Source organism: Archocentrus centrarchus, unplaced genomic scaffold (assembly GCF_007364275.1).
Source record: "Archocentrus centrarchus isolate MPI-CPG fArcCen1 unplaced genomic scaffold, fArcCen1 scaffold_24_ctg1_1, whole genome shotgun sequence".
NCBI classification, from domain to species: domain Eukaryota; kingdom Metazoa; phylum Chordata; class Actinopteri; order Cichliformes; family Cichlidae; genus Archocentrus; species Archocentrus centrarchus.
Genome location: NW_022060255.1, coordinates 1,030,742 through 1,043,249, shown reverse-complemented (window position 1 = coordinate 1,043,249; position 12,508 = coordinate 1,030,742). Strand labels below are relative to the sequence as shown.

The 12,508-nt window shown below is 43.4% G+C and overlaps 1 protein-coding gene across 1 annotated transcript in view; it reads right to left on the bottom strand.

The window, feature by feature from the left end:
* The window catches only part of LOC115775839 (uncharacterized), a 71,932-nt gene that overhangs the window by 47,081 nt on the left and 12,343 nt on the right, over positions 1–12,508 (bottom strand). Inside the window, exon 4 of the mRNA XM_030723363.1 lies at positions 895–1,227. Coding sequence (XP_030579223.1) covers positions 895–1,227 — 333 coding nt within the window. The remainder of the gene's footprint in view (positions 1–894; positions 1,228–12,508) is intronic.

Genomic DNA, 12,508 nt, shown 5'->3' with positions numbered 1-12,508 from the left:
AACATGTTAGATATGAGATTATTGATTATTGTTTATCAATGACATATGAAGGAGGAGTGATGCTTTATAGATGATTTAAGGACTAACTAATATCTTACTAATGCTGAACACTGTGTAGTTATTACAAAGTGGACCAAATAATTAGGTGGAATTAAAATGTTAACGTTAGCGCTCTGTGAGCTGAAGCAGCAGATTCAGGAGTTTCTGCAGCTCTCACAGTTTTCACAACAGTGTTGATGTTTGCTGCTTTGTATGGTTCATGAGAGTTTTAATAAAAAAATCATTGAACAAAGTCTCTGATTTGAGCAGGCAGCACTCACAGGGATCATCATGACACAGAAACGCACTTTTTGATTGGTCAGATGCTGCCAGCTCCGCCCCTTTCATGTGACTGTTTATTCTTTTTACAGTCATTTTGGACAAACAGCTGTTACACTCACCTCTGACAATGAGAGTCACTGATTTCTGTAGCAGCATGAGTCCATCCTTGTTGTAGACGGTGCAGGTGTAGACTCCACTGTCAGTAAGTTGGGGGTCTTTCAGGGTCAGACTGAGGTCTCCAGTATTTATTTGCTCTTTCTTCATCTCTGAGCGTCCTTGTATGTGAGACTGGTTTTGTTCTCTCTGATACTCGTGGACTTTCTTGTCTTTGTGTTTCCACTCCACTGTCACATCCTCAAGCTTGCTGACTTCAACTTTAAATGGCAGCATGACAGACTGCACCGCTTTAACTGTTTCCACCATCTGCACCTCAGGAACTGAGAGGAGGACATGAAGCAGACAGACAGACAGACAGACAGACAGACAGGTGTCAGTGGTCCTCCATCATCTGCACTGTAAATAAACTGCTTGTGTGTTGATGTGTGAGGCTGCACAAACAGCTGTTTTTCTCACCTGTGACATTTAGTGACACCACTTTGTGTAGCAGGATGTCTCCACCCTTGTTGTAGACGGTGCAGGTGTAGCCACCATGGTCACTAAGTTGGGGGTCTTTCAGTGTCAGACTGAGGTCTTTAGCTCTCAGTGGATCTTCATTCATCTCTGTGCGATCTCTGTGATCCTGGTCCTGTAGCAGAGGTTGGTTTGGGTTGCTCTGATACTCATGGACCTTCATGTTCCTGTGTTTCCACTCCACTCTGACGTCCTGAGGAAGATCTTCTGTGAATTTAAAGGGCAGCAGGACAGACTTCTCCTCCTGTGTCACCTCCACCATCTCCAATGGATAATCTGAGAGGAGAACAGAGCAGAACATGAGACAGACAGACAGACAGACAGACAGACAGGTGTCAGTGAGTGTGATCCTCCATCATCTCCTCTGCTGTGGAACCAGCAGCTCTTCACTCCTGTTTCAGGCTCAGACTGAGGTCTCCAGTTCTCAGTGGTTCCTCATTAGTTCCTGTGTTCCTGCTCCTTTAACAGAGCTGCTTTGATCATGTTTTGGTGTCTCAGTTCCACTTTGATGAGCAGAGGCAGCAGAGCTGAGCTTCTAAAGATCACAACTCATCAGGTGGGCTAAACACAAAATTATGTGCAACGGAAAACAAAACAGCTTTTTTTAATGATGGGATTCAAGTGTTTAGGTCAGGGGTCATCAACTACATTTGTCTGAGGGCTGGAACTTTTCTCTGCAGACAGTGTGAGGGCCTGATGCTCTCATGAAGTAAAATAAAATTAACATTGTATCCTAGGTAATATATTATCATTGGAGATATCAATTTTTCTTTCAAATCTATATTATTTTTCATGATGTGATGTGGAAGTCCTCTTACATGTTCTCTTTTGTTATGTTGACAGTTTTATGGAAATGCTGCAATTGTGCACAGTTGTTCTCATTATTGATATATTTAGCACAGGAAACAATAAAATATTAGCTGAGAGCAACGAGTTTATTTCTGCACAATCTACTTTTGTTATAGTTTTTTTTTTTTTAAAGAATACAGAAACATGAAGAGTTCAAAACCTTCTAAATCTGCCTGGATACTTATTATAAAAAGAGTTTTTTTTTTTTTTTTAATCTGGATTTTATGGCAAATTTTAGCAATTTCATTTCATTTCATATCCAATGCTGAGGTGCCTCTTTTTCAAAAATGTAAATATAGTAATTTACCGACTTTTTAATAAATAATATTTTGTTTTGAGGCTCCACCAGCAAAATCTTCAGTTCGTCCTCTGCCCAGTATGAATGAATGCAAAAGGCCCAAATATCTATGCATGTGTATTGGCCTGTTTGCATGCCAACACTGTGGTACGGCACAGCAAGAACCATTGGTCACTCGTGTTGATTGCTTTGCGTTAAACACTAAACAAATGGAAAACCACATTTTGTGGTGACCTGGTGTTTTGTGATTTGACAGCTGTGCAAATCACAGTTTGACAATAACAAACTCCATGTTTGAACATAAAGATGTCCATAAGTGCAGGTGGAACCAGGAGACTCTAGGTCACAGATTGATGATCGATTTTGTAATCGTATCATCAGATCTGCAGCCATATGTTTAGGACACTCAGGTGAAGAGAGCCACCAAACTGATGAAGGAGTCAAGGAGCAGAGTCTGTGGATGAGATTAATAACTATAAGCTCGCCCATCCTTAGGGGTGAGATCACTGAGATGGTTAAACAGCTCCTTAATGGCAGGGCCCCTGGGGTGGATGAGATTTGCCCTGAGTTCCTGAAGGCTTTGGATGTTGTAGGGCTGTCTATGTTGACACACATCTGTAAAACAGTGTAGAGCTGCTGCTTCCCCACATCAAAAAGGAGCCAGTTGAGGTGGTTTGGGCATCTGAATCCTGCTTTACGGAATTTTTTTAAAGCTCCTTAAAAATGAACTATGAATTACTCAAAAATGGTACTTAACAATGGGTTTTATAGAGTGATGAGCACAAATTGGAAATTTTTGTTCAACTTATAATCGATATGTATGGAGGAGATCAGGAGGGAGGTGCAGCATCTACAGCTGTCTGTGAAACACAGAGGAGGTTCTGTCATGGTTTGGGGCTGCATTTCATCCACTGGTGCTGAGATCTTGTCAAAAGTTATTTATCAGCACAGAAAAGTCTCAAACATGCTGGCACTGCAGTAAAAGCATACCTGGATAGAAAAACACACATTGGAGCACGATCAGTCATTGATTGGTCTCCCCAGAGCCCAGAGTTCAACATTACTGAAGCAGTGTGGGAGCGTCCTGACAGTGAATGCAACAAAAGGCAGAAACATCCAAAGAAGAGCTTTGGATGACCTTCAAGAAGCCTGGAGAACTGTTCCTGAAGACTACTTCAGAAATTACAGAAAGCTGCCTCAGAGAGATCAGACTGTGCTGAAGAATAAAGGAGGTCATACCAAATACTGACTTTCAGGCTCCATGTTGAACCTTATAAACTGCATTCATGTATGTTTCAATAAATGGCTGCACCTGTTTCCTGTAAAATATAAAGAAATGAGAGATTTTGGAGTACTGAGCCACCAAATTAAAGTGAATTAGACCAGTGCTAACTTTATGGAGGTGGGGCAGGGAAACGGTCTGGGTGATGTGACTGAGAGCAAAGCTCATGGTGCTTTCAGGAAAACGGGACGTTCAGAGAGCACCAATAAAAGCAGCTTAGACCAAATTTAAGGTTTTCCAACTTAACGTTCAGTTTTGAGTGGTTTATTTTTTGATGTTGAAACTGGGAGTTTCTCATGCTCTATGGAAGCTTGTTTCCACCACTAAAAGAAAAAAATTCACCATCCATATTTCGAAATTTTGAGTTACATATGTCAAATTTTCAAATTAATAACTCGAAATTGTGACATTTTTACCGTTGACTGTCAAAAACATGCCAACAATTTGTTCACGTTTACTAAAAACTGCTAGCTTACTGATACTGTTGCTACCCCATTTTGAGTGTGCATGCGCTGGCAGCATCTGCCTCCAGGTAACAAGGAAATGACCTCTTTCTCAGAGCTTCTTCATTGGTAGCAGTAATTCGGAAGTTCGAGTTATTAACACAAATATTTGAGATATGTTACTCGAAATTTCGAGAAAGTAACTTGGAATTTTGAGTTAGGGATGGTGATTTATTTTTTTTTTTTTAGTGGTGGAAACAAGCTTCGATAATTTTTTCATTATTGACCCAAGTTAACAAAAATGGTCTAAGTGTCAGAGTTTTCCTGAATGCATCCAAAAGTATTCTGACCGGGTTTTAACAGTTCGCTCAGAAATTTCTACAGACACAGAGACGGGGGTGGGCGGAGCTCCTTGTCTGCAGGAAGTGTTTTATTTCACACCTGATCAGGTTTTTGTGTTTTTTTTACCCCAATGCTGATATTCACAGTTAATAATTTTCTCTTTCTGTTTCATTTGCAACTAAACTGCTTTTTACACTGAAATAAAAATGCCTACTGTGTTTCTAAGAGTGGTGGGAGGATTTGAGGCCAGCTAGAATTGCTCTTATTCATGTTCAGGGGCCGAAGCTATTCACTAGCTGTCTGCCATAAGCTAAGCGGGTATGCATAGCCCACTCACGGAGGTTCTGCTTCCTGTACCGTGCCATCTGCTGTGGCCCAGAGTTGAACTGCTTGCACATCCCAAGATTTCTGCCAAGCTCAGCAATTTTAACAAAATAACCCAATGGGGTTCATGGGCAGGACACCTGTCAGAACCTTTGCCCAGTTTTTGATTTGTTTTAGGGGCTGAGCATAAAGCTGCCAGAATAATCTGCCCTCAGGCAAAATTGGCCTCAAATTCTCCCATCATATAGCAAGTGTAAAGTCAGAGCAGTCGTAAATCCTTTTTAATGAGCACTTTATTAAGAGAGCCATGAGAGGGTCAACCTTGACGGTCAGTGTAAGGGATTTTGCTTACTGTCATGATGATGGCTGAAAAATGCTCTGGGCTGTTTGTGCCCTTTTAGATAATGGGGAGGATTAATAAGAGTCTCTGCTGGGTATCTGTAGGGGATAACAGGTGACCCAGTTTTCAAAGATGCTGACCAAGCAAAAACCTGAAACAAAGGATTGAGGAAGAGTATAAATACCACGCTTAGAAGAGGAGAGAAGAAAGAAGAGAAGATGTAGCGATAGTCTTTGTTCATGTTGCCCGTTTTTCCAGCAGCTACTAAGGCACAACCTCCCATGAGGGCTTCTTGCTTTTTGACTTTTGTTTTTTGTGTTTGTATATTTCTAAGTACTAGTAACTTTTTGCAACAGAGCTTGCTCATCTCCATGGATCATTTGGAAAGTTTGATTTTATTTGGACTCATACTTAATCTCAGCACGGGCTCTCCTCGGTCGGAGGGAGTGATGAGGAAGCCGGGGCATGATCAACAGGTTCTTTCTTCTTTCTGTTACTCTGTGTGTGTAACTCAGTCTTCACTATGTTACTGTCTGTGTCTTTTTAACTATTTGTGTAGCAACTAAGATGTCTAATAAACAGCCTGCATCAGAACCTGCTCAACCCTGTAATTTGTTGGTAACTATGATTTTAATTGGGTTTTAATTTGCAGTCAGAAAGGAACATGGAGACCCCTAAAATGTAACCTACAATCACTGAGAAGTGGAAAAATTAAACTGTGATGCAAATCATGCAGGACAGCAGATCAACAAGCACTAAAACGGGAAAAATGTGGTCCTACAGTTACAAGAAATACAAACTGGACTGTTTTTACTGTCATAAATACTTTCTGTTGTTTCCTCTGAAGACGGTACACTGTCTTATCCCTGTCTTAATGAGCATACAGTACTTAAACTGTATGCCTATTACAATTTAGAGATGCTGCCTCTTAAAATTGCGGCACTCAGCTGGTGAGCCGGCCGCAGCGGTCCACGGTGGGGGTGGGAGAGAGAGAGAATTCAGAAGAATCCTCTGTAATGCTAATGATAGTCTGGGCTCTCTTACGTGTCTGCAAAGGTAGTTTCTGCCCTTAAAACCACTGAAGCGATTTACCAGAGATACGCAGTATTAATTTATTTGATCCAAAGGTTTCTTTTGAGCACCGCTTTCAGAGCACGATTTTAATTTACAGAAAAACCGGCGCAGCGTGAGCAGGCAGCCAGTTTCAGCAGCTCCGCAGTAATTCCGTGTTTTTTCTCATTTTGTTTAGTATTAGATGTGTTTTTGTGTTTCTGTATCTTCTGCTCTTTTTCCTCATGATGGAGCAGACTTTTTTCTGGAAAACTTTGTTTTTATTTACCCTTTTTATGGTGTTTATGTTTGGAGACTGTGAGAGTGGCCACGCTCCTATTGTTTACTCTCGGGACCAGCTGATCTCCATCGGGAGCTCCGCTGTGCCTACTCCTGCAGAACAACTTGATATTCCCCGCGAACTGAGAAGGAAGAGACACCGGAGACGTGCGGGCATAGGTCGTCGTTGCCAGGGGAGAAGGTACAGACCCGTCATCCCGTCCATCATCATGGGAAACGTGAGATCTCTTCCCAACAAAGTGGACGAGCTGGCGGCGCTAACGCGACATCAAAGGAGCTACCGGGAGAGCAGCCTCATGTGCCTGACGGAGACGTGGCTAACCGAGCTAACCCCGGACTCACACATAAACACGGACGGCTTTCATTTGATCCGTGCCGACAGAACCAAGGAGAGTGGTAAGAAGAGGGGCGGGGGTCTGGCTGTGTTTGTGAACGATAGATGGTGCAACTCCAGACATCTAACCATCAAAGAGACGCTCTGCAGTAAGGACATTGAACTGCTCGCTGTTAGTATGAGGCCGTACTATCTTCCTCGGGAGTTTTCACATGTTATTGTGATAACTGTGTATGTGCCGCCCTCTGCTAACGCTGCTGCAGCCTGCGATGTCCTCCATGCTACTACCAGCAGACTCCAAACACAGCACCCACAGGCCCTCTTTCTGATCTCAGGGGACTTTAACCACGTCTCCCTGTCCTCCACTCTCCCCACCTTCACCCATTATGTCACCTGCCACACCAGAAATACCAACACACTGGATCTACTGTATCAAGGAGGCATACAGCTCATCACCTCTGCCTCCCCTGGGGGGCTCAGATCACAACCTGGTTCATCTCCAGCCTGTGTACAAACCCTTGGTACACAGAGAACCAGTTGTGACACACACAGTGAAGAAATGGTCTGAGGAGACTGAAGAAGCTCTGAGAGACTGCTTTAGCTCCACTGTGTGGGAAGAGCTTTGTGCCCCTCATGGGGAGGACATCGACAGCATCACGGACTGCATCACTGATTACATTAATTTCTGCGTTGAAAACACTGTGCCCACCAGGAGGGTACGGTGTTTTTCAAACAACAAACCCTGGATCAACTCTGAAATAAAGGCTCTCCTGAAGGAGAAGAAGAGAGCCTTTAGATCAGGAAATAAGGAGGAGCTGAGAGCTGTGCAGAAGCATCTGAGAAGGAAAATCAGGGATGGAAAAAACATCTACAGGAAGAAGATGGAGGACCAGCTACAGCAGAGCAACATCAGTGGGGTTTGGAGGAGTTTGAACTCAATTTCAGGCCACAAACCAAGCCCTAGGGTTGTGGGAGACTTAGAGTGGGTGAACAACCTGAACCAGTTCTTTAACAGGTTTGACCAGCCACCCACCCCTCCCCCAGCCCAGTCCCCCCTGCTGTCAGCCCCACCATCTTTAATGACTGCCAACCTTTCTTCTTCTTGGGACCTCACACCTCTCAGCTCTCAGCCATCACCCACCGCCTTCACTTCTGAGGACTCCATCTCACAACCCCCATCCCCCACCTCCGTCTTGTCCCTCTCAACTCATCATGTGAGGAAGGAGCTACGTAAAATCAAGGTGCGAAAGGCTGCTGGTCCAGACGGCATCAGCTCCAGGCTCCTGAGGTGCTGCGCAGATCAACTGTGTGGCATCATGGGATACATGTTCAACCTGAGCCTGAAGCTGGGGAAAGTACCACAACTGTGGAAGACCTCCTGTGTGGTACCGGTACCAAAGACCAAACATTCAAAGGATCTTAGCAGTTACAGGCCGGTAGCCCTGACATCGCATCTAATGAAGACCCTCGAGAGGCTGGTCCTCAACCATCTACGCCTCATGGTGTCGTCTTCATTGGACCCGCTACAATTTGCCTACCGGCCTGGCATCGGGGTGGATGACGCCATCATCTACCTCCTGCACCGAGCTCTGACCCACCTGGAGAAGCCTGGAAGCACTGTGAGGATCATGTTCTTTGATTTCTCCAGTGCTTTTAACACCATCCAGCCAGGACTTCTGAGAGACAAGCTGGAACTGTCAGGAGTGGACCACCACATCTCCGAGTGGATACTGGACTACCTCACTGACCGCCCACAGTACGTGAGGACACAGGGCTGTGTCTCTGACAGGCTGGTCTGCAGTACGGGGGCCCCACAGGGAACTGTGCTGGCACCGTTCCTCTTCACCCTCTACACTGCAGACTTCTCCATCAACTCCCCACGCTGCCATCTGCAGAAGTTCTCTGACGACTCTGCCATAGTTGGCCTCATCACAGGTTTGTGGGCTGGACTCAGGACTTTGTGGGCTGGTGCCAGCGGAACCACCTCCTGATCAACGCCGCTAAAAACCAAGGAGCTGGTGGTGGATTTCCGCAGGCACAGACCCACCACACGGGCACCGGTGAACATCCAGGGAGTGGACATTGAGATAGTGGACTCTTATAAGTACCTGGGTGTTCACCTGAACAATAAACTGGACTGGACTCATAACACTGATGCGCTCTACAGGAAGGGCCAGAGCAGACTCTACCTGCTGAGAAGGCTGAGGTCTTTTGGAGTGCAGGGGACACTCCTGAAGACCTTCTATGACTCTGTGGTGGCATCAGCCATCTTCTATGCAGCAGTATGTGGGAGCAGCAGCTTATCAACAGCCGAGAGGAAGCGGATAGACAAGCTCATCAGGAAAGCCAGCTCTGTCCTAGGATGTCCTCTCGACTCAGTGCAGGTGGTGGGAGACAGAAGGACTCTGACCAAAATAACATCACTGATGGACAAAGTCTCCCACCCCATGCATGAAACTGTTGCTGAACTGGAGAGCTCCTTCAGTGACAGACTGCTGCATCCTAAATGCACAAAGGAGCGTTACCGTAGATCCTTCCTCCCAGCAGCTGTAAGACTTTATAACCATCACTGCTCCCAACAAAACCACAATAACCTACACAATGTAGGATAATATATAATATACTGTAAATAGTCCGGCCTGTTAAGGTTCAACACACAGGCACAACATGTACATTGTATATAGTGTTATTATTATTAGTAGTATTATTATTATTATTAAGGTTAATCTTGTTTGTTGATTTTATATATATATATATATATATATATATATATATTCTTTCTTAATAATGTAAATTATTATATTTATATTTATAATAACTGCGGCTGCTGTTACACCCAAATTTCCCCTCTGGGGGACAATAAAGGCTGTTTCTTCTTCTTCTTCTTCTTCTTAAAAAGACAAAGTGGTTTGTAGCAGGCAGTCTGCTACATTTAAAATTATGCAGTCTATAAATTATTTGTAAAACTGGTGATAGAACATCATGTAATTAGTGTGCTTATTTATTTATTCATCAGGTTATTCAGACCGAACATTAACGTCCTGTTTACGCTCTCCTACCTGTCAGCATATGCAGTTTTTGTACCTGTAAATAAATAAACAGGGGTGAAAGTAGTTTTAAATTCTTGCCGGTACTATGAGAAAAAACATAATATATATATATATATATATAGATAGATAGATAGATAGATAGATAGATAGATAGATAGATAGATAGATAGATAGATAGATAGATAGATAGATAGATAGATAGATAGATAGATAGATAGATAGATAGATAGATAGATAGATAGATAAGGCAGAAAGTAGAATCAGTCGACAATGTGAAAAATATTTTTGTTGTTAATGAACTAAGAGGTTTGCTCATGCTGTACACTTAACACAACTGATGACCACCTCCATGCATTCTGGCTCTGTCCACCAATACAAAACTTCTGGAAAGTATAGTTAGGGCTGGATCAGGTGACCCTGAACCATCCCTTAGTTATGCTGCTATAGGCCTAGTCTGCTGGGGGGTTCACATAATGCACTGTTTCTTCTCATTCACCTTATTTACTTTGTTTATACTCCACTCTGCATTTAATCATTAATTGATATTAATCTCTGGCTCTCTTCCACAGCATGTCTTTCTCTCCCCTCAGCCCCCCCTCAGCAGATGACTGCCCCTCCCTGAGCCTGGTTCTGATGGAGGTTTCTTCCTGTTAAAAGGGAGTTTTTCCTTTCCACTGTCACCAAGTGCTGCTCATAGGGGTTCGTTTTTGACTGTTGGGTTTTCTCTGTATTATTGTAGGGTCTTTACCCACAATACAAAGCACCTTGAGGCGACAGTTTGCTGTGATTTGGCGCTATATAAATAAAATTGAATTGAATTGAATTGAATTAAATATCCGCCAAAGTTTCTCAAACCTCAAACCTCTTCGCAGCCACTGTGTTTTGGAGCTGAATGCGCTCTCATGTAACGTAAATGAAATTTCCGGTCATAAGCAGTGTTTTTTAACTCTGCTGTGTTGTTGAAATTGAGCAGAATAACATGAAACACAATTAGTTCATCTCTATTTGCTTTTAATTGAGAGAGTTTGTAAAAAAAACGGACCGACATTAAACATAGCGGTGAACGTTTTAACCTGTTAACCAAAATCACTAGAAAAAACTACACCCTCTGGTTATTGTTGACTCTGGAAAACCCATGTATGTAGTGTATTTTATATGGAAAGCTAGACCCTCCCTTTTTGATTTACACCTCATTCGGTCAATCACATAAAGAAATCGGTTTCCCAAAGCAAATAATAACCAGGGGGTGTCACGTAGCTTTTCTGTTGAGTTTGATGCAGCAAGTTACATGATTGGCTGAATGAGGCGTCAATCAAAATAGGAGGGTCTAGCCTGTCATGTACAATGCGCAGTCCCGCTTATGGGAAGTGGCTGTCCGTTGTTGAAAGCCTCGATCTCTGAGGGGAGAGAAGCTAGAGACTTGAGGCTCCAGTATAGCACGAACAGTTCAGAAACAATTTGAAATGAGAGAAAAAAGCAATTTATTAACTGATTAAGTCGTGTTTTAGACTGCTTATTGCTAGCGGATCTATTCTGACCCAAAGTGCAGCCGTGACCAGTCCTGAATGACGGCTTTACAGCAGACAGCCGAACGAGCTCTTGCCGGTACTGCATACCGGCGCAGAATCTTTTAGCAGTACGCAGTACCGGCTTACTTTCACCCCTGTAAATCAGAGGTCCCCAACCCCCGGGCCGTGGACCGGTACCGGGCCGTGGGACATTTGGTACCGGGCCGCACATAAAGAATAAATAACTTAAATTATTTCCGTTTTACTTATTATCTGCGCCTAAACTATATTTTATTTTGAAAAATGGGCGGATTCGCTCCGTTACTTCCCTCCATGACTTCCTCTTGACACGTCAAGAGGTTTCTGCTCACATGATACGTCACCGCTAAAATTAAACCCAGAAGCTTCAGGCCTGTCTAACGAAATCGGTTGGTTGACCTACATAACGCTTCTTTAAATTTTTGAGTGCTCAACAAGAGTAGAAAAGCGCTATGTAAGAACTAGTCCATTTACCATTTTTATTTATCAACACCGGGGATAGCAGTGAGGTAGACCCAGCCATCAAACTGACTCTCCAGCGCTTGACACCGCGGCTCTGCAGCCACGCTCCATGTGAAATCGGCCGACCCCAGTCAAACCAGAAGCCAGCAAAAATGAGTATCAGAGAAACAAGCTCAGGGCTCACACTGATTCAGTGTTATGGTGAGTTGTATTTTTCATGCGCTTTATACAGTAAAAATCGCAGTCGAAGTCGCACAAATCGGGTTTTTGCTCTAGTTGGATGGCATCTGCAGGTCCTGATTTTTCCTAACATTAATTCCAATAAAATCATCACATAAATCCGTCGGATATTCACGTACCTCGGATGAAAAATCTGGTCCCATTGTAATAAATTTCCAGTTAAATGTGATCACATAAACTGGATGAGTTTAGCGCTAAAACCCTCCTCAGCTCCTGTCCGCCCACTTCCATGCATCGGCTCGTTCATGCACAACTACACACACACTAACAACGCCTGGAAATTGTTTTAGTGTTTATATCAGTTCATTTCACCGGGGACAATCGTGGCAAGTGTAAGCTACAAACTTGCACTTACGAGTAAAATTTCAGATTATAAAATTTGCAGAAGCAAATTCATAGATGAAGCAGAAGCCATTGCAGCGAAATTCAATAATAGACCCCAAACTGGGCCATTTGAATCCGACTGAGGTGATTTCTACTGTATTTGTTTTTGCGGTGTATCTTATTTTGAAGGCATGTTTTACCATGGCTCTAACAGCTGACCAGGGAGCGCTGTGGGCAGAGAGCCTGTTATTCATGTTGAGGCGGGATGTTACGAGAACGCTGCTGATAGAGTTGCATACGAATACAAAGTGGATTCCCGTTTTTTATTATTATACGTAGAAAATATCACACTTGGTTATTTATTTTGACGTA